This window comes from Neophocaena asiaeorientalis, unplaced genomic scaffold (assembly GCF_003031525.2).
Source record: "Neophocaena asiaeorientalis asiaeorientalis breed wild unplaced genomic scaffold, Neophocaena_asiaeorientalis_V1.1 scaffold275, whole genome shotgun sequence".
Taxonomy (NCBI): domain Eukaryota; kingdom Metazoa; phylum Chordata; class Mammalia; order Artiodactyla; family Phocoenidae; genus Neophocaena; species Neophocaena asiaeorientalis.
The window spans coordinates 6,845,138-6,867,045 of NW_020173679.1; the positions used below are offsets into that span (position 1 = coordinate 6,845,138).

Genomic DNA, 21,908 nt, shown 5'->3' on the forward strand with positions numbered 1-21,908 from the left:
GGATGGGGGGAGAGAGAGGGAGGGAAGGAAGGAGGGAGGGGGATGGGGGGAGAGAGAGGGAGAGGAGTTCCCTCTATGAGAGCCAGGACTGTTCACAAAAGTGAGAAAGAGAAAGTTTGGTGCACATCCTCTCTTAGGTAAAAAGACTACTACAACGCCCGCCCCACCCCGGGCAATCTGAATCAGGTGTGGAACAATGAACCCAACACATCTATTAGCTCTAAACTGAGGCAAGCCATACATTTCCGGATTCTTCTGTTTCGCGTGTGTAGGACAAAGGTAGCAGGTGCACCAGGGTTACCTGGAGTGCGAAGGAGTCATTACCAACTTGACTTGCGGAAGACATCTGTCGGCATTCTCCTAACACCATGGAGGCCACAAACACCACCACGGTGGTCACCAGAGACACCAAGAGGCTCTCCAAGACTCTAGGAGGCAAAGTGCAGCTGTTACTGTAGATAAAAAGTCACCTGGTCCTGGGAACTCAAAAACTGCCTACCTCCAACCCTCCTTTCCCCCAAGAGCACGCACAGCAGCCCCTGCTGTTAGCACGTGTGCAGAATTTATCAGTGACTTGCTGCATTCCAGCAATTTCCATGTAAAAAGTGGGTGGCCAGTAACGTGGGCTGCTGCGGCCACATCATCTCTCTCCGAGGAATGAAAGGCCTTCCATTTTAAGTCCTGGGGCGAGAGTCTAGCGAGAGTGCACCCCTCGGCGGGGCCAATACTGACTTTGTCATGTGTCCTGGCGGCCAAGTCCAGAGAGGCTGGGAGCGAGCCAGTGGCTCTGATATAAATTAAGCTCAGCCTCAGTCTTTTGGCCCGTCTGACAAACAGATTTCCATTTTCAGTCTTAGACATGACATGAAAGCTGGTGTGGGAAGTGGGGTCCATTCCCCGGGAGAGACGGCCCGGTGCCCACAGGGCCTGGGGGCCGCGGCGGGAGGGGGGTGGCTGCGTGGGTACCTGACGAGCTTAGGTTTCGGGTGCACGTTTCGCACGCGGTACTTTGCAAGCCTCTTGTTCAGACAGTTGAATGTGGCTCCCAGGAGGCCCCCAACGACCCCCATCACGACGAAGAAACCCAAGTCCATAGCTGTCCAGAGATGACATTTTTTATCAGAGTCAGAGCACTGAGAGAAGGGGCAAGGGAGGGAGAGAGAAAAACCAGAGTGCCCATGAGAACAGGAAGGGACAGGAGCAGAAAAAGACAGAGATGAGAAGCGATCCTGCCTTCTCCCTACGAGAGCCAAAGCAGTGCTGGAATCCCGCCCACACTGAGCACAGGGCATGCGGGAGACGACAGGGGCAGGGACGCACCTATCCTTCTGACAGCTTCTCTCTGGTACTTAAGAGCAATTTTCACGGGTCAAGAAAGAAATTTGGGGGGCAAGGACAAAACGTACCTTAAATTCGCCAAAGTTCAGCAACCCAGGGAGCTGGAAGGAACCCCAACTTCCAAACTGAATCCCAGAACGGAAGAAGTTGAGGGTGAAGGTGGCAGACATGGAGCAAAAGAGCTAGGGGACAGGTGAAAAAACAAGAACACTCGATAGCGACAGGTCCTGCCTCCTCCCAGACGTGTCCCCACCAACCTCCTGCTCCGCACAGAGACCGGCCAACTCCAGGTCTGGACACAGGGCCCTGGTGACCATGGCAGTTGATACACCACAAGTGTGAGAAGTTGGAAATCAGGCTATTAGGAGTTTTCATTCAGCCTTTTGTGAAGGATTATTCATTTACAGCCTATTATGCACCAGACCCTGTGCCAAAAAAGGAAGAGTAAACACCAGAGGAAGAAAGTGCTCCCCTGAGGCAGGAGACGGGGGTTCACATCAGGACCACAGCCGGTCTCACCTATCGGGTCGGACGGTTCGTCAGGAGAGAACAGCAGCAGCTTGACTAAGGATGGGAAGGGTGTTAATATGGGAAGTACAGAAAAGTCCACAGTTTGGAGGTTATGGGTGTCTAGAGCAAAGGAGTTTCCAGTAACGTCAACTCTCTTGGTCTCATCAGAAGCACAGGTTAACTAAACCTATCGATTAAATCGAGCCTTTTATCACCGTGAAACGTCCCTCATTCACTTTGGTAATTCCCCTTGTCTCAAAGTCTCCTTTAACGTTAAGAAACTACTACACCAGCCTTATTTTGGTTAGTGTTTGCATGGTATACCTTTTCTGCTCCTGTTATTTCCAGACATTTGTAACTGTATTTAAAGTATGACTCTGGTAAACAGTAAAAGAGGAAAAAAAAAAAAACTACTGGTAAATGTAACGGGTAAGAGGTGTCCAGTTTAAATCTGGGGGGTGTGGTTACGCTCAGGGGAAGGTCTTCCTCACCACTTTCCACGTGAGCCCTTGGTTCCAGAAGGATGAGCCCTCCTCCAGACTGAACAAGGTACCCCCAATGGGGGCCCCGAAAGCTGCAGCGACTCCGGCGGCCGCCCCTGCTGATACAAAATCCCGCTTGTCTCTGAGGACAGAAGAGAGAGACGGTTTATCTGAGAAACAGCCCTCAGGCTGCGAAAGGCAAGCTTTCACTTCCTTATGCACTGACATTTTAACATCTCGAGACCCACGAACAGTCAGGGCTCATGAAGGGCAGGTCTCTGGGGAGACAACTTGGCAGCCAAAGCAGTTCACCTACGAGCCAAACGCTCTCCCCAGAGGAGCTCCGCCAGGTGGGGGGACTCCCTGACGTCCGTTGACTCTCAACATGGATTCTCAGGAGGCAGACTGGAGGGTTCTGGTGTCACCGCCGAGCCACTGGCTCATCAGACCTTCCTTCCAGAAAGCTCAGCACCAGAGAAAATGTATAAGTGTGGCTGCGAGCAGAGTGGCAGGTGACAGCGACAGCAGGAACACCGCGGCGAGAAGGCGGACCGCAACCTGGCCCCAGGCCCCTGACTGCAAGGGCCGTGCCAGGTGTGCAGCTCAGTAACACACGCAAATCCCACGGGCTGAAGAGTGCCCAGAAGCAGCCTTCCAAACCCGAGACGCGGCTGACCAAGCAAACAAACTCCATCCTTGATAATACGCCTGTGGGCTTCCCTGGTCGTATGTTCGATCTTGGACCACATTCTTCGTTGTCTGAGATGCTTCTAGAGGCCCTACGTTACGACAAAATGGAAGCCATGATGCCTCCTTGGCCCTTGTGCTCCTGATCTTCAGAAGAATAATTCAAAGCCCACCTCCTTCTGGACGGTCGGGTTCTGCACGCAGCCCACCCAGCAGGGGAGAGTGTGAGCCCGACTAGAGCAAGTGTAGGGTCTCAGTGGCAGTAAATGAACGGCTTGTTTTTTCCAAAAAAAACCCCAATTTCCAACCTTTCCATACCTGTCACTTCGGAAATAGGGGAAGTTAAACTGGATCTTCCGTAAAGAGAGGCTCTGGAACTAGAACAAGAGAAAACAAAGTCAGAGAGGGGCCCGAAGCTGCAGGCATCCACAGCGCCGGGGAGTCCCTGTAGCCTGAGCGCGCCTGGGCAGGGACTGCGAGAAGGAGTCTGGGGCAGCGGATGGGAAGAGAGGCGGCTTCGGGGAGGAACTGCTTTTCCTGTCCCCCAATTTCTAGGCCCCTCAGAAACTGCATTTTGTACATAGACAGCGAGTCCAAAAGGAAAAGGGGAAATTGCTGAGCGAAGGGTTAGGCGGAACTGAAAGCTGCTGCAGACGTCATGGGGCAGTCACCGAGGAAGGGCCAAGGGGGCCGACTCTTAACCTGCTCGACAAAATCGCAGGCCGCCGCACAGCAACTCCCTCCCCTTAGAACATGAGATGTAAACGTCCGTAAGCGACAGTTCATAGGGAACTGAGACTTCTCCACGTGGACCAGCCCGTGAGCACGGGAGCCTGGGGTCCTGAGTGAGCTCCTTGGCCTCCCTAAGCCTCAGCTCCTCATCTGAGAAGGAAGGTGATAAGGGCAACTCAACCCTTGAGGTGGCTTTAAAGGAGCCAGTATATGAGAGTCTGGCCCGGACAGCACCTAACGCTAATGAACAGCAGCTGCTACTCCCGCGTTGCTTCCAAAGGAATCAGCATAGACCTGCGCCTGAGACCATCTCAGCCAAGGCTTCCAGCCTCTCCCGAGACGCTCCACAAAGCCACCCTGCGTGGACGTGCTCGGCAAACGCTGTGGGAGCACCGGGTGACTTTCATTTGAACAGACTTTCTCTCTGTCCCATTCCTGCTCCTAGGACTCAGCAGGGCCTCGTCAAAGCCTCGAGGTACCAGCTACCTGCTCTCCTGGGAGACAGACCATATCGTTTTCTCGTCAACCCAAAGCGACAGCGGATTCCGAAGCCGTGTTGGAATGCTCCCGATGGATTTTTTCCAAATTCAACCACAGACACGCCCCTGTGCAGGAGGCCCACTCGCAGGGGTAACCCGCCCCCGCAGACCATCAACCCTTACCTGCGGGAGGCCAGCCCCTACCACTGCTCCACTGTGGATCATGGGGCCTTCCTTCCCCACGAAGAGCCCTGGAACAGGTGGAAAAGGGGGAGGCCATCAGTGAGCACAGAACGGTCTGGGTCAGGAGACCTTTGTTACATAGACCTTTCTCTTGACAACTATAAAACAAAGATGATCCTATGACTTTGTAAGAGAAAGGGTGAGTCAAATTCCCAACAAACAGGAGAAAATAATCTTGAAATTCTACATCGGGGGTCAGCAAACCATAGCCTGTGGGCCAAGATGGCCTTGCTGCCTGTTTTTATACAGCCTGAGAGAGCTCAGAATGGTCTTTACATTCTCACATGGATACATTTTAAGCGGTCATGTAAGTTTAAGCACCTACCTAATAGCTTCTTTTCTTGCCTCTTGGCCCACGAAGTATAAAATATTTATTATCTGGCACGAAAACTTGCTGACTTTGCTAAAAGCCAACTCCACAAACCAATTAGACATTCGTTCTACTTCAAGACTCAGTGGTGTGCTGGTCAGATATCTCTGAATGGTAACTAATTCAGAGCATCTGCATTTAAAAAATAACCCATCAACAAACAGTGCAGAAACCTGTTTGAGGCCGGGGCCTTCAAATCCGAACCTACTCTGTACACACACGATGCTTCTTGTCATCTGCGCCCCCTGAACGCTTCAAGGATAAAGGTCAGAAAAGACCCTCCTTACCTCCAGCCACACTGAACAGCACTCCAAAGACTTTGCAGAGCAGGGTCCGGAGACGCACGATTCCGGGCACCTTCACACCATTCAGATAGCATTTGATCTCGGGTATCCCAGAACCCGCTGCCACTGGCTGATGGGGAGAGCAGGTACACCCAGAAAGTCAGACTCCACTGGGTCTACGGTACACCCTGGACAGCCTCACCAAAGAGGGCGAACTGACCCTCTTCACCAGAGCAGCACCCACCCCGCTGCCCCCCATGGGCCTGTGAAACCAGAGGCTGCCCCTGCCCCCCGGGCTTCTGACTCAGTAGGTCTGATGCATTTCCAGCAAGTTCCTCGTGATTCAGCATCAGCTGGGGGGCCTTTCCAAAATCAATGCCAGCCTCCACCACCGGAGAGTCTCACCTCATTCATCTAAGCTGGGTATCGGTCACTTTTAAAGTGATTTTAAAGTCTTTTGAAGTTTAAAGTATTTAAGTTTGAAGTATTTTAAAGTTATTTAAAGTCATTTTTACCGTTCCCCAGGTTATTTCTAACGTGCTACCAAGGTCGAAAACCGACCTTCTCGCCTAGATGGTTCCTCTTTAATCTCACCAGAGGCTGAAACCACTTTCAGAAAACATCTCTAAGTGAACGAGAGACCACTTTTTCTATGGGAATCTATATTCGAAGTCTAAATCAGTTTCCTGACATTTCGAAAATGGAGACGGAGAAAATGAGAGCAAAACCTCATGAGCAAAAAGGCGACACCCCACCACCTCACCTCAATTAGGACAAGAAGGCTCGCGAAGAAGACAAAAGTCAAGTTGAAACCCAAGAGTTCAAGGAGGGACAGGGCGAGGCAGCCTTTCTGGCTGCACTCCTCCACCGCTACAGACATGGGGTTAAGGAAACCGTGCCCGCTAGCTGGGGCGGTCCTACCGTCACTTGAAGTGAGGCAGCTTCTCCTCTTCTGAAGCACGGTGGCTGCTTACTGCACACCCTCCTGTTCTCCGTATATAAACTTAAAAAAAACACAACTGCCTGAGATGTCTCCTACATTAGGAACCATTTTTAAACTATGAAATACTTCAAACATTATGAGAGGTAAGATACAGACACCTGTACTCCCACAGCCCATGCCTTGACAAATCTCAGTGTTACGCCACATTTGCTCCAGGTTATTTTTTAAAAATGAAAACATTAGATACCATTAAAAACAACGAGGACAACAACAAAACCCTTTCTGTTTCCCTCCCTCTCTCCTGGAAGAAACCACTAAGCTGAAACTCTTGTGCATCCTCCCCTGCAAGTTTCCATGTGCATCCACATTGTTCTAGGTGCTTCTAAAATTGAAACAATGGCATTGCACTTGATGCACATTCTACAGCTGCCTTTTTCCTCTCCCTCGACGCTTTCTGAGAATGAGTCATGCTGATGTAAAAGCTCTGGTTCATTTATTTTGACTTCTACATAAAACTGTATCATGTGAACATCAATTTTCCCACTCTCCCATTCGGTGTGATTTCAATCCTTCGCCATCACAGAGCTGCAATGGACATCTCTGTGCATGTCTGAGGGCCACATTTAGAACAGAAACTCAGGAGTCAGGAAGGTGCACCTTCCTATGTATTTAATTTTCATTTCCCTGCTGGTGGTGAGGTGAGGTTTATCTACCAGCTAATTTTCCTCCTCTGAGAACTGCCTGTTCACATCCTTTGCTTGCTTTCCTACTGGGCTGTTTGGACTTTTTTCTTACTGAGCTGCAGTTCTCCCTCTATTCTGGATACTAATTATTTGTCTCTTAAATGCACGGGAACAACCTCTCCTAGGCTGTAAACTTGTTTTTCAGTTTAGTTATGGTGTTTTATTGTTGTTTGGGGGGTTTTTTGTGTATTAATAGAATATTTACTTTGATGTGGTCAAGTTTATTGATCTTTTCCCCTTCACTCTGTGCCTCCTGGAGTCCTTAGAAATTATTCTGTACTCTCAACATTACATCGTCTCTTCAAGTTTTGTTTCACCTATTGACATCTTCAGTCCATCTGGAATTAATTTATAGTACAAAGAATCTAATTTTGTATTTCTCCAGGTGGATAACTGACGGCCCGGCATCTTTTTAACTAATCCATCCTTCCTAACTTATAACACTGTCAGCCACCACATCTCGGTATGTGTGGGCGCCAGTTTCTGCTTCTCTATTATTTCCCACTGGTCTAATTGGGTATTCCCGCACCAATATGATACTGTTTCAATGACTGTATCTTAAATTATAATGTCTTGACATTTAGTATGGCTAGCCCCCTGTCTGTTGTTCAAAACTGTCTCAGCTACTTTGGGCTCTTTACTATTCCACACAAATTCAGGAAGAGACTTTTCGAGTTCCAGCAACAATCTACTGGAATTTCCATTGGAACTACAATGAATTCGTAGATCGATCAGGGAAAATAGGCATCTGTGCTTCAGGTCTTACTAACCATGAACATGAGCACCTTTCTATTAAAGTCTTCCTCTCGTGTCCTTCGATGATAATGAAAAACCTCAAACCCAAGTGGCTAATACGTAGCTCTTCAAAGATCACGTCTGCTGTTAAACTCACTTCTAGACGGGAAAGCAGAGTCAGCAGCTGCTGACGTCCGGAAACACCAAGACCCATGAAAAGGATACATGCCTGCACCACTCCGAACTTGAGCTGGGTGAAGAGCCGTACAAAGAAGTCCACGAAGAGACCCACCTGTGAAGAGCACGTGGGCGGTCACCCAGGTCTCCCCGCTGCCACAGGCACTCCCCTTGAGGCACCGCCCCTTCCCCCCACTGCCTGTTCTCGCTGGTCACCTGCACCAATGTTACCAACAGGCCACGCGTGAACAGGCTTTCCTTAGTCACTGTGGCTACAGGAGGGTCCCACCTGAGCCTGGCGCCACGGCCCCTCCAAGCACAAAAGAAAGGGGTGCAGCTAAGTTGTCAGAAGGAGAGTTAAAGCACAGAGGGAAAAGGATGGTAAAAAAGATCGGAGACCAAGGAAGACCACTGGTGCTTGGAGAGGAACAGTACAGAGATGTGTGAGGGCCTGCTCCGCTCTTTCCAAATGCAGTTTCAAAAAGCCTTTGCGTGCTTTAAAGGGCATCAGAGTTGCATGGCAAGAGAAGTATGAAAAAGTGTCAGGATTATGATTTTAAAAAAAGGAGCGGGGGGGGCGGTAAGGCAGTCTCTGTTATAAAAACAAACAACTTATTCGCCGCTGGAGCTTGCCCTCTGACCCCTCCGCCCCTTGGCCCATCGTCTCCCCATGCCCCGCCTGCTCACCAGCCCTGTGCAGACTCCAATGGCAAACACCATCATCCACTTCACCGCCTCATACCTGCGACCTTTCTGTTCACAAAGGAAAGAAATGATTCTGTTCATTGCAGGCTTATGATGACAGCAGGGAGGGAATACATCTCAGCCAACCAGTTTTAGACTAAATTCCATATGGACAGCAAGCACGGTGATGATGTCTGGGGTGGCAGGTGCTTTACAATGCAAGAATGAAGAACGCTAAGGGCCGGGCCAGGAGCACTGACAGCGGGCACTCTGGTTGGCAGGTTGAACGACTAAGTAATAAATGCAGATATCTCATGAAAAGGGTTAAGAGGCCAAGGGGTAAAGAAATTTACTCGAGTATTTAGAACAGAAAAAGAAGCTGTCCTAAGACCTACTTGGTCCCAAGAGATCAATAAAGGACTCACCTTATTATCCATGGTCTCCAAAACCTCCAGGTAAGGGTCATTGATACAGCGATCATAATCCAAACTCTGAAAGAGGGACGTGTGAGTTAAAAAAAAAAAAAAGTCCCAAGCCAATAGGAAGAATTACCAAAACCTGGAAAGGGATAAAACTCCCGGTTCCTGCCACTCAAAGCACAGGTGGGCACAGCAGCACCCAGGAGGAGCTTGTTCGAAACACACACCCTCAGCCCCTCAGACCTGCAGTATCGCAATCTGTGCTTTATACACACATTTCAGCAGCACTGTTTTAGGTGTATACTTCACGCTTTAGGAAGTTTTTTGCTTAATTTTTAATTAAGTTAAATTAATCAATTAATTAATTTTGGGCTGTGTTGAGTCTTTGTTGCTGCGCACGGGTTTTCTTTAGTTACGTCGAGTGGGGGCTACTCTTCGTTGCGATGCGCAGGCTTCTCATTGCGGTGGCTTCCTTTGTTGCGGCTCACGGGCTCTAGAACTCAGGCTCAGTAGTCGTGGCACACGGGCTTAGCTGCTCCGCGGCATGTGGGATCTTCCCGGACCAGGGCTCAAACCCGTGTCTCCTGCATTGGCAAGCAGATTCTTAACCACTGAGCCACCAGGAAGTCCCAAGAAGTTTTAAACTACATATTTTTAAGTGTCCTGTTTCTGCCAAACATTAAAAGACCTTCAGCTGTCACTACTGTTACCCAACTTACTCTATTAGATGAACAAATACTTCAATTAACCAGAACCAAATTAATTTAGAAAGTCTAATTTTAAGTACCTTCTGCAGTTCGTGTCTGTGAAAAAGAGGTTAGTCACGAGACAAACGTGGAGACTGTTTTCCTTAAACTTCGCAGAACACAGCTGTTCTGCAAACGCTTTGCAGGTGGGCCAGAGTCATTTCAAGAAACAATTCAAAGTAAATAATTTTATTTCTACATCTTGCATGAGAAGCAGCAGTTTGGCACCAAAGGAAAACAGTCTTCTGTGTGCTCTCTCCCCATAACCTGTTGCTACCTACATGTCAGCTAGTGAACAAACTGGACACTGGCCACACTCCCAGACAGGAGTTCAGAGTCAGCCAAACAAACACAGGTGTGACACGTGACAGTTTTTTCCATTTATATGACTACCCAAAGTCCAAATTCCTTTTGTTAAAGGGTCCTGGAGTAACAACAGGCGACTGATTAAATCAGTTATCATCCACCCAGATACAGAAGACTATATAGCCATAAAATAATTCTGACAGGTCTACAAAGACAGATGGGGAAAATGTGCAAAAATTAAGTAAAAAAGGCAAGATGCAAAATAAATAAAGGCAGATGCAGAATAAAATGTATAATATAATCCTATTTTGATTAAATAAAATTAAGATTTGTATGTCAGCATACAATGCAAAACATTTGGGAAAACTGTTAACAGTGGTTATCTCTGGTGTTTTAGGAGGCATTCACATCTGGATATGATTTAAAATTCTCCCAGCAAACATGGTGTACTTTTTATATTAGAAACAAAATTGTTTTCCTGATTACAAAACAAAAAAAACTCAGTCTGTATACTATACTTCTGCTGGGAAACTAGACCCATCCATGAATGACTAAATATATATATGTATTTAATGATTTTATATATATATACACATACATATTCTACACATACACGTACATAAAGTAGACACTTGAACAACGTAGGGGTTAGGGGAAGCAACTTCCCACACAGTCGAAAATCCGAATTTTGCTATTTCTGCCTCAAAAACGAAGAAACTGATAAATGACTCACCCAAGGGCAAGAAGCTGAAACAGTTTGGATACTAGCTCTTTTGATTCCACATATTGTGATCTCTAATGGAACACAAAGTTTTCCCCACACTTAGTTAATTTAAATATCTGTAAAATGAAAATACAGACACTGTATTTATTGGAAAAAACCTGCACGTAAGTGGACCTGAGCAGTTTAAACCTGTGTTGTTCAGGGTCAGCTGTATGTATACACACACATATGTTTGTGGATATGTGTGTGTGCATATATACACACATGTATATATTTTTTAATCAATTAAGTGACATCACATTCTAGGAACAAACAGAAAAAAACTGACATGTTGAAAATATGACTATCCTTCATACCAAATATGTATAAAAATCACTGGCAATTAACTATTTGCTGGATGGTTCTAATAACACTGTGACTCCATAAACATTGAAAACGCTCGCAGATGTCCAGAATAGGCAAAGGTATAAAGATAGGAAGTAGATTAGTGGTTGCCTACGGTCAGGGGCAAGAAGAATGGGCAGTGACTGCTAACAGGTGCATGGTTTCTTCCCGGGTGATGAAAATGTTGTGAAATTGCTTCGATGATTGCACAACTCTGTGAATATACTAAAAAAACATTGCACTGTACATTTTAAATGGGTAAATTGTATAGCATGTGAATTATGGCTCAATAAAGCTGTTAAAAGGGACATTTAGAAACAACTGGAACACCAGAACACCAATCTTTTTCTCTTTTTTTAAAATAAATTAGCCGAAAGTTTGACACTTGGTAAACAGGTACCAATGAACTATATGATCTGTTATTAAAACCTGATATTGTCTGGGCTTCCCTGGTGGTGCAGTGGTTGAGAGTCCGCCTGCCGATGCAGGGGACACGGGTTAGTGCGCCGGTCTGGGAAGATCCCACATGCCGTGGAGCGGCTAGGCCCGTGAGCCATGGCCGCTGAGCCTGTGCATCCGTAGCCTGTGCTCCGCAACGGGAGAGGCCATAACATTGAGAGGCCCGCGTACCGCAAAAAAAAAAAAAAAAATTATAAAATAAAAAAAACCTACAAACCTCAATTAAAAAAAAAAAGCAACAGGGACTCTAACATCTTATAAAACCCCCAACTTATCAAAGAGTCAAGTATGTGCAATGAACTCTTTCTAAGGCAAGAAAGAACACATCTTAGGAAGAGCTTCAAAAGAAGGGTTTTCTAGTTGATCCCTCATAAATAAAATCTGGGCAGACTTTTCTGATTACGTGCCTAGCTAACTGTGCTCTTACACATAGCAAATGCCCTCAAGAAGCTCATATGCAGAGATGGTTAACTGAGAAATATTAACGACTCACACAAAAGAGCATCAGCCCATAAAATTTACATAAGTATGCATATCAGCTGAAAGTAAATGCATTACAGATATGAGTGCAATATGGTGAAAGGAGTGAAGGAGCCGGGGATACAGTAGGTCAATGGAGCACAGATGCCGTACCGAGCTCCCAGGAGTAGAATGAAAGCTGAGACAGTGTCAGTCATAGTTAACAGTCAGGATATCACCAGGCTCAGGCTCAATGAGGGAATGCAAGATGACAGCACAATATGGACTGTCTTATACTTATTCCTGCAAGTCTCTCAACTATGTACAAGCAAACAAATATTTAAGAAATATGAGACAAGGGCTTCCCTGGTGGCGCAGTGGTTGAGAATCTGCCCGCGAACGCAGGGGACGCGGGTTCGAGCCCTGGTCTGGGAAGATCCCACATGTCACGGAGCAATTTGGCCCGTGAGCCACAACTGCTGAGCCTGTGCGTCTGGAGCCTGTGCTCCGCAACGGGAGAGGCCGCGATAGTGAGAGGCCCGCGCACCGCGATGAAGAGTGGCCCCTGCCCGCAGCAACTAGAGAAAGCCCTCACACAGAAACGAGGACCCAACACAGCCAAAATAAAAATAAATAAAAATTAAAAAAAAAAAAAAAAAGAAATATGAGACAATACATCAGTGGATACAGTGCTTTTTGATTGATTAAATGCACTCACATCAGAGCAGCCCATTACACTATACCACTGTGGTACAGTTGGCAAGTTCTAGACTCCTAAAATTATTTTAAGTCAATTGCAAGGGGAAAAAAAAAGATGAAGGTGGAATCTACTTCATCTTAAACCTACTTGACTTAAAAGATATATCACACAGGGCTTCCCTGGTGGCGCAGTGGCTGAGAGCCCGCCTGCCGATGCAGGGGACACGGGTTCGTGCCCTGGTCCGGGAAGATCCCACATGCCGCAGAGCGGCTGGGCCCGTGAGCCATGGCCGCTGAGCCTGCGCGTCCAGAGCCTGTGCTCCGCAACGGGAGAGGCCACAGCGGTGAGAGGCCCGCGTACCGCAAAAAAAAAAAAAAAAGAAAAGATATATCACACAAATGCAATGTGAGGACCTCATTTGGAACCTGATTCAAACAAACTATTAAAAAGTACATATGACGTTTATAAGACAACTGGAAAATCTGAACACTGGTTATTTGATATCAAGGAATTATCGTGAATTTCTTAGGTATGAAAATGGTATTGGGTTATGCTAAAAAGAAGTCTTCATATACTAGAGATACGCACTGAATTACTTATGGGTGAAATGATGTGATGTATAGAATTTCCTTCAGAATAATATGGGAAGAGGGAAGTGGATGGGAGCCTACATGAAACAAGGTTAGGCATGAGCTGAGTGACTGCTGAAGCTGTGTGATGAGTACAGGGGGTTTCAATGCGCTATTCTGCCTATTTTTTGTCTATGTTTGAAATTTTCTATAATAAAAGTTTTTTAAAAATTCCATGCGAAGCTATAAATCATAATAGTTACACTAAATTCTACAGCCAGAGTAAGATAAAATATTAGAAAGAAAATTAGTCTGGGTATGTTATTGCTCTAGGATGTTGATTTTTTTAAGTCTACCTGACATTTTCTTTAAAGCATTAAACATAGACATGACTAAGCCCACTTCTTGGAATTGATCCTAAGGAAGCAATTAAGGATGAACAAGAAAGGATGGTCACAACGATGCAGTTCATGATATAGAGAAGTCAGATTAAAGACACTGTGGCACAATGAAATGCTATTCCCCTATTTAGAAAGATATTACAGAAAAGTATCTATTGCTACAAAAATTCTTATCAACTGGGAGGGGAAAACATGTTAAAATAGTGTGTTTAGTAGAGTCTCACTTTGTTACTTAAGAAAAAAACATGGAAAACGACGTTTAGTAAAGTGAATAATCATCTTTTCACGAGCAGTGTTATGGGTTTTTCCCTAGCTTCTTTTTATAAATCATTTACGAATCCTCTATCACAACCATGGCTTGTTTTTGCCATTTCAAAAATCATAGAAATGTCATCATAAACTGATTAAATGATAAAAGGCACTCCCGCAGCACTGGCCTTACTACACACACACACACACACACACACACACACACACACACACACACACACACACTTTAAGAGTCCCATGCTTGAAATCCGGAACTATAACCAAGCACTGACAATTCTGAGAGAAGCTGCTTGGGCAGGAAACAATCATCTGAAAACCCAGTTCTCTTAGAAGAGAAGCAAGGTCTCCTGGCCCACACCTGTTACTAGCAAACACTGTCAGTGGCTTTGACTCTGGGTCTCTACAAGTTGTAAAAAAGCAAATAGTCTAATGGCAAACACATGCTCTATCCAGGTTAAGGTGCCACAGATCTATGAGAGCCTGGAGACACACCCAGACCCTGCTTTGGGGCTGAGGTGAGAAAAGCGCTTCTTAAACAGGCCCCTTCCCACAAAGAAGTTACATCTTACCCACCCACTCCCCGGGAGAGAAGGTCAAAGAGCATCTCTGGTTGGAATCCTAATGCTTCGCTCTGAAGTGAGGTCACTCACTACTTATGTTACCCAAGACAGCAGCTAAGAATCTTACCTCATAGTCTTTCCTTGGAAGGATCTCATCCTCCTCCTCCTGTGTTTCTCCAAGGATGGTCTAGAAAAACAGATCCAGAGAAGGAAGACCTTTTTAATGGTTTTAAAAGTGGAAAGAGGCAGAAGTATTTACTGAAACCAGCTACTAGTTTCTAAATCATCTGGAGCCATTATCATCAAATGGGAACAAGACCTAAAAAAAAAAAAAAACCTTTTGGATGGGGGTGATGTGGTGGGGATCTACAGTCATCAGGTGAGCGCTTCATTCCTACTTATACATTCTCCAAATAACCTCTCATCGTCAGGACACTTCAAAGATGTCACTTGCCAGTTTAAGGGGGAAAGAGTTCAGGTTCCGTCTGATAACATGCCGAGTCTGAAATCAGGAGGGACTTGTCAACTCTGGGGACACAACTCAAGTTTTCCCAGGGTGCTTTGCAGAGGGACGCTGGATTATCAGTGACCCAGAAAGGGTGAGGGATAGAGTGATAAAGGGCTGGAAAAACTAAGCCAGCTGCATGATATGCACAAAGTCCAGCGAGGGGGCTCAGTCCGAAAACGCTCGTTTCATTCAAAACTCCATTCTGATGGAAATAAAAAAAAAAAAAAGGATGGGATTAACTGAAGCTGACCTGGGTTCTCCCTCAGATTCCAGGGAGGGGTTCTGAGAAATGACCCAAGACTTGGGCACGTGAAGCCGGGCAGATGCTTCGAGAGCCCAGGCTGCGGTCCCCAGGCACCACCCGCTGCTACCTGCGGGCCCAGCTCGGCCCGGCCCCACCCCCGGCAACGCCTCTCGCCGTCCCTTAGCAACCGCCCCCTCCCCAGCCCGGCTCCACCCGCTTCTTACCAGCTCCTCTGGGGTGCGGGTCTCACGCTCACCGCAGCAGCAGCACCACCTGCAGCAGCAGCACAGGGACCCCCTACACCCCGCCATCTTCCTCCTTTACTGCCACTCTGGACCCCTCCGCCAGCCCCCTCCCACCCAGGATCCGCGCCTCACGTGACTGGCCTCGGGAGTGTCACGTGGCCCTCTCGAGCTTGGGACGGAGACTGGGAGTGGCTGCAGACGGGTGAGGCGACGGCTCGCGTCACATGACGGTGGAGGGACGGCTTCCAACGAGACTTCTGGGCGCCGCCATGTTGGGGGCGGGGTTTCCGGGCGCCCGCAAGGGTGGTTTCCACCCTCTGGCCCCGCCTTCCTAAGCAACTTGACACCGGCGCCGCGCCCCCACCCGAGACACGCCGCGTCTGCTGGCGCCTCCTTATCGGCCACGCAGCTGCGACGGGCGCGCGCTCTGAGTCATCCGCGACCAGAGGGTGAGTGACAGCGAGGCTTGTGATCGCCGGGGAGGGAGACCAGGGCCTCGGGAGCCTTGGGGGCCACCTACCCGGGGGCGGGCTCTGGACGGAAGGTGGGGAGCGGTGGTGGCCGGTCGGCCCGCCCCCTCTGCGTGCACGCCCCCCTCGCGATCCTCAACAGTGAAGCGGAGACTTACTTTCGGCCCCCGGCCTGGACTGAAGGACCGCAGGGCTGAGGCGGCCCTGAGCTGGGGGTGGACTTGGGCCTTCGCTTCCGCCCCCGGCCGTGACCTAGTGACCCGGTGACTAGATTCGTGGCCCTCGAGCCCCCGGCGCCAGAGGCATCTCTCCGGCTCCCTGCCGAGCACCTGGAGAAGAGCCGTGGGCCGCTGGCACTGCTGTCCCCGACGCCCACTGCATCGGGCGGCTCACAGGTGCACACCGGGACCCCTCTGGGAGTGGTGGGCTCCGTATTCCCCCACTGCTCGGTGCCTGGCACCGATTAAGTGCTCATCAAATGGCAGAGGGTTGCTTTGAGGACGGGGTGACAGCGCCTGGCCGGTCGGCGCTCAGTGAGTGCTGGCTGTTACCGGGTGCCAGCGCGGAGATACCATAGGCAGAATACCCGGCACTGGTCTCAGGGAACTGGGAAGAGGGAGCGGAGACAAATATGTGAACCCACAGTTGCAACCCAGGGTGCTATGGGATCCTAGCTTAAAATGGGTTAAGTGGTAGCACATGAAAAATGTTGGAAGAAGGCTAATGCCTGGCACATACTAGGAATGCAGTAAGTCTTAATGAACAGATGAAAGAGCATTTAGTTTGTGGGTGGTTCAGCCTCCTCTCCCCTCTTGGCTTTGTTCCAGCAGACAATTAATGAGGCCCTCTCTGGAATTCGGAAGAAAGACCAGACTAGGCTGACCTTGACACTCTCCCCTTTCTTAGTCGTTCATCCCCACAGAGAAACTGGAATTTTAGGTCAGAATCAAAATGGGCATCCCTGGCGGTGGTCTGGTCTCAACTCTTTGACGTTGGGTGTACCAGGGTGTGTTACGTGCACTTGTGTGTGTTTGAGGGGAGAGGAGCATTGGATCTCATCAGTTTCTCAAGAGTCTAGGACCCCCAAAATGGTTAAGAACAGGGGCGTAGCAGTGGACATTCCCTGAAAGACGTGAACTTGGCCTGGTTGCTCCTCCAATGCTCCGGGTCACCACACCCTGGATTTTCACTACAGTGTGTTTGCATCTTGCTGTGCAAGAGTAGTGTTTTGTTTTAGTTTTTGTCTTATTTTCCCCACCAAACTGCCCAACGGCGCTGTGCCCTCTCGTCAGCCAGCCTGTGGTTGCCATGGTTCAGGGCTTCCACCGTGGTGGCTTTGCAGTCGCTGTAATCGCTTGAACTGACTTCACTGGTGTGTGTAAGGAGAACAGCCTGGAAGGCAGGCACGGACTGTTAAGCCTTTGTTCTGAGTTGGACATAAATTCATGCCCTTACTGAATTTGGGTTTGGCTGTTTTTGGAACCCAGCCAATGTCAAGTTCTAACCCATGACATGGTCTTTTCAGAGAAGCACAAACTCGGGAGAAATCAGGCTGCTTTGTCAAGCCCTCACCCCTTCCAGCTTGCATGCGTACAAACTGTTCCAAGTAACAGGAGATGTTTCCATGGCTGAGCCGTTCCTTCCTTGGCATGTGATCCAGTCACCCTGAACATCTGTTGGCCTCATCACACCCAAACCCTGCAGTCTGCAGCCCCACGTCCCCCTCCTTGCATCCGCCTTCGGCCTCTAGAGCCTCAGCCCTCCCTCTCGCCGGGAAGCCTTGCCCCCGCCCCTTCGCGCCGGCCCCAGCTGCTGCTCTCAGCTCTTCCTTTGTCACAGCTCCGCCCAGTCGGACACACCCGCTGGGGAAGGTTCCTCCATTTCTTCCCCAGTGGTCTGGGGTCTGAGTTTACACTGGCAGAGATGGACCGTCCAAAACCCAGGGTGCTCCCGGCGGGGCACTGCTGCCCCTCCCTGGGAATGCGGGCCTGGGAGGCCGGCAGCGCGAGGTTCTCAGTGCCACCCTCCATCAGGTAGCGGTCACGGAGGATCCACGGGCTGAAGGAGCATGTTTCTGTGCTGGGTGGGGGCTGTCATATGCGGAATCGGGCAGCAGCGGAGGGCAAAGCTTGGAGCGAGGCAGCGCAGACAGTCGTAACTGGCGTGTGGAGCCACTGGGTGGGCGCGTTGTCACCCGTACCCTCACCGGCCTTCCTCGTGCGTGGAAATGCAGCATCTCTCACTTGATCCTGCCTTGCTGGGGCTCGGCTGGCTGCCTGCCTGCCGTCTCACGCCCCCTGCCTCACCCCGTGCAGCAGGAGCTCAGCCATGGTGAACGAACCCAGAGGGCATGGCGGCCCCAGCCCCCGCTGGGAGAGCAGCAGCAGTGGCAGCGAGAGCTCCAAGGATAGTTCAAGGTGTTCCACACCGGTGCTGGACCCCGAACGACACGAGAGGCTCAGGGAGAAGATGAAGCGGAGGGTGGAATCTGGGGACAAGTGGTTCTCCCTAGAATTCTTCCCTCCTCGAACTGCTGAGGGAGCTGTCAATCTCATCTCAAGGTGAGTCAACGCAAGATAAGGAGTAGGGCCAGACTGGGGGATGGGGGCAGGGGGAAGAGATGAACTGTCAGCCCCGAGGCTGGGCCGCACTTTGACCCAGCAGGAAAAGGCAGCCACAGGGGCTGGAAAAAAGCAAAGCCAGGGTAGATCCTTTGATACGCAGCTTCTGTTGTCTGTAAAAGCCCCTCCAAGCACCTGGAATGTTTAGACACTCTCTTCCATGTGCTAAAAGTGTTGATTCTCTCAGACTAAATTCTTTGGCGGAACTTGGGGCTGGATCCGTGAGGAGAGTTTAGGAAGTTACAAAACGGCGGCTTGGAGAACATTTTCAGCAAGTTAGGAATTTGGATTATGCATCTTGAAATCTAGAAATGCCAACCGGATTATGTTAGCACTTGATGAATCACAGTTCCTTTTTTAAAGTTCATGCTTTTTATCGCTTGCACTTTTTTTTTTTAAAAAAAGAACAGATTTATTTATTTATTTATTTTTGCTGTGTTGGGTCTTCGTTTCTGTGCGAGGGCTTTCTCCAGTGTGGCAAGCGTGGGCCACTCTAAATCGCGGTGCGCGGCCCTCTCACCATCGCGGCCTCTCCTGTTGCGGAGCACAGGCTCCAGAAGCGCAGGCTCAGCAGCTGTGGCTCATGGGCCCAGTTGCTCCGCGGCATGTGGGATCCCCCCAGACCAGGGCTCGAACCCGTGTCCACTGCATTAGCAGGCAGATTCTCAACCACTGCGCCACCAGGGAAGCCCTCGCTTGCACTTCTTATGTGTCACTCCCAAGGCTGTGAAGTTTGAAGGGACAGAGATGTTTCAATGCACCACGTTATAGCTTGTAACACAGTGCATGTGTGCACGTATAGCTCTTGATTCTAGTTATGGAAATGAGGCCGCGCTCGGCAGGACTCTTGGCTGCTGCGCCGGAACTGGGGGGCGGCAGGAAAGAGACTTGTGTCTGCTGACCCTCTTTGTGCCTAGAACGAGGCCCTGCTTTTGCCACTCTGAGGGGTCCCCGAACCCTTGACCATTGAAATGTCTTAACTCACCAGAGATAATAAACGTGCAAGCACTTTGAAAGGCCAAAGTGCTGCTCTCACACCAACTGGTTTCATAGTCATTATATATTATCTCCACAATAAGAGTAATCGTAGTGATAGCACATGGATTGCGTGTTTGCCGTGTGCCCAGCGCTGTTTTAAGAGCCGTGGCGCCATCTGTCATGATATCCTCAGAGTATTATTATGAAGTAGGCACTGTCCTCTGCCACATTATAGAAATCAGGAAACTGAGGCTCAGAGAGATCAAGTAATTCTCCCAAGATCACACAGCCAGTGAGTAGCAAAGCCAGGATATGAGTGCAGGTCGGTCTGATTCCAGCCTGCATGTGATGCTTCTCTAACTCCCAGACCCCATGGGAAGGTGGTGAAGGGTGGTGTACCCACAGGAGCCCCACTTCAGAAAGAAATTCCCCACAGGTTTGACCGGATGGGGGCAGGTGGTCCCCTCTTCATAGATGTGACCTGGCATCCAGCAGGGGACCCTGGCTCAGACAAGGAGACTTCGTCCATGGTGATCGCCAGCACCGCCGTGAACTACTGTGGCCTGGAGACCATCCTGCACATGACCTGCTGCCATCAGAGCCGGGAAGAGATCACGGGCCACCTGCACAAGGCTAAGCGTCTGGGCCTGAAGAACATCCTGGCGCTGAGGGGAGGTGTGGAGTCAGCACTCTGCTCTCTGGGGTCTTGCTTTCCTGAAGACTTCTGTCCCCGGAACGGTCCTTTCCTTTTCTCCAGGTCCCACACTGAGTACACTCAGGGTCCCGCCCCTGCCAGTAGCATCAATAGGCAGTGTGGGTCAGGAGGACATGGGCGACACACAGATGGAGCCACTTCTTGACCTTGCAGTAGGAGTTCAGCTGGGCCTGTGGCCGGGGCCTGACAGCGCTCTGTCCTGATGTACACGATCAGTTGATCAATTAATCAAGCAATTAATCAATCCCTGGCTGCACCTGACCATTGGCCCAGTCGAAGAGTTCAGCTCTGGCATGTGTCCTAGGAGCGAGAATAGCTGGTTATGCCTCTGGCACGCACTGTCACTGGGCCACACAAGTGCGGAAAGTGGGAGCCTGGTGGGTGGGCACTTGTGGTCTCACGCTCACCACTCGAAAGACCACTTCTCACTTGAGATGAGTGGAAGATTCTCCCGGGAGGCGAGGGTTCCGAGGGAGTGGGAGAACGAGCCGTGGGCTTGGGTGAGGGTGTGTAGACACACCCAGGTGTGAGTAGGGAAGGGATCGCCGATGCTCCAGGCTGAACGCAGAGCTGCAGCTGCTCCCTGTCTGCTGCTGCCAGCACGGGGCCCTCGGAGTCGGTGCTCAGTGACTGTCTGATGGGTTGGCTGCTGTCTTCCCTCCCACTGTTTACCAAGTGCTACGCTAGAAAGTGGAGACACCAACTTGAGTAACAGGAAGGCTCTGCCTTCGACGTGCTCACGGTCCTGGGCGTGGGGGGAGAAGGAACAGAGAGGCTACCTGGAGGTTTGGTGAGACCCAGCACTGTGACCTCCAACCCTGCAGACCCCACAGGTGACCAGTGGGAAGAGGAGGACGGAGGCTTCAACTACGCCGTAGACTTGGTGAAGCACATCCGAAGCGAGTTTGGTGACTACTTCGATGTCTGTGTGGCAGGTGAGAGGCTGGGGTATCCCAGTGGGTGGGACCGGAGAGGGGAAGGAAGGAGAGGCACAGAGAGGCCCCTCGGCATTCAGGTCAGGACCCGCTAGCTCAGCGCACCGCCGGCCTGCCTGCGCCGGGTGACAGAGGTGCAGGGGTGATCGAACAGCGTCTGCCCTCTCATCATTCTGTTATCCGCTATCCACCCAGGCGTGCCACCGCCCCTTAAGTTTTTGTTCCTCTGCCTTTTCTTTTTATTATTTATTTATTTTTCTTTTCTTTCTTATTTTAGGCTGCGTCCGGTCTTTGTTGCGGCACACGGGCTCTTCATTGTGGTGTGCGGGCTTCTCTCTAGCTGCGGCTTGCGGGTTTTCTCTCTCTAGTTGTGGCGCACAGGCTCCAGGGTGCGTGGCCTCTGTAGTTGCGGCGCGTGGGCTCTGTAGTTGGCGGCACGTGGGCTCTGTAGTTGGCGGCACGCGGGCTCTGGTTGAGGCGTGCGAGCTCAGTAGTTGTGGCTCGCGGGCTTAGTTGCCCCGTGGCGTGTGGGATCTGAGACGTTGCGAGGCATCCGGATTCTTTACCACTGGACCACCAGGGAAGTCCCTTCCTCTGCCTTTTCTTGCTCTTAGCCTGCTTCCCAGCCCTATTCTTCTTTAAACAAAAGAGGTATATTTATTAAGGTTCCGGGGGCAGGGAATCTCAGAACAAGGTCAGGAAATGGCATCAGACCTCATTAAGCGCTGGAGCCAGGAGGCAGGCAGAATCCAAGGCCCTCCCTCATTCTCTCTGCCCCCCCCCCCCCC

General features: G+C 49.8%; 2 protein-coding genes across 12 annotated transcripts in view; one reads left to right on the forward strand and one right to left on the reverse strand.

The window, feature by feature from the left end:
* Window positions 1-15,591, reverse strand: part of CLCN6 (Cl-/H+ antiporter 6) — a 29,258-nt gene extending 13,667 nt beyond the window's left edge. For 2 of the 7 annotated variants that reach the window (XR_003003752.1, XM_024749735.1), the window contains exons 1-13: window positions 15,381-15,587; window positions 14,532-14,591; window positions 8,833-8,898; window positions 8,411-8,476; window positions 7,772-7,838; window positions 5,889-5,995; window positions 5,129-5,255; window positions 4,412-4,479; window positions 3,336-3,394; window positions 2,340-2,472; window positions 1,407-1,520; window positions 967-1,133; window positions 302-428 (exon numbers count right to left, since the gene is read on the reverse strand). Coding sequence is in view for 6 of the 7 variants with exons in the window: in XM_024749735.1 (XP_024605503.1) it covers window positions 302-428; window positions 967-1,133; window positions 1,407-1,520; window positions 2,340-2,472; window positions 3,336-3,394; window positions 4,412-4,479; window positions 5,129-5,255; window positions 5,889-5,995; window positions 7,772-7,838; window positions 8,411-8,476; window positions 8,833-8,898; window positions 14,532-14,591; window positions 15,381-15,467 (1,248 nt within the window). In the remaining variant the exon portion in view is untranslated. Of the gene's footprint in view, window positions 1-301; window positions 429-966; window positions 1,134-1,406; window positions 1,521-2,339; window positions 2,473-3,335; window positions 3,395-4,411; window positions 4,480-5,128; window positions 5,256-5,888; window positions 5,996-6,046; window positions 6,129-7,581; window positions 7,750-7,771; window positions 7,839-8,410; window positions 8,477-8,832; window positions 8,899-14,531; window positions 14,592-14,741; window positions 15,121-15,162; window positions 15,295-15,380 lie in introns of those variants that run through there. The other 5 variants (XM_024749734.1, XM_024749737.1, XM_024749736.1 and 2 more) reach the window with 5 other exon arrangements.
* Window positions 15,592-15,732: 141 nt separating this feature from the next.
* MTHFR (methylenetetrahydrofolate reductase) overlaps window positions 15,733-21,908 on the forward strand; it is a 13,712-nt gene continuing 7,536 nt past the window's right edge. Inside the window, exons 1-4 of one of the 5 annotated variants that reach the window (XM_024749789.1) lie at window positions 15,733-15,850; window positions 18,187-18,432; window positions 19,907-20,145; window positions 21,010-21,120. In XM_024749789.1, the coding sequence (XP_024605557.1) occupies window positions 18,200-18,432; window positions 19,907-20,145; window positions 21,010-21,120 (583 nt within the window). In that variant the 5' untranslated portion in view covers window positions 15,733-15,850; window positions 18,187-18,199. Of the gene's footprint in view, window positions 15,851-15,903; window positions 16,267-17,403; window positions 17,905-18,186; window positions 18,433-19,906; window positions 20,146-21,009; window positions 21,121-21,908 lie in introns of those variants that run through there. The other 4 variants (XM_024749792.1, XM_024749791.1, XM_024749787.1 and 1 more) reach the window with 4 other exon arrangements.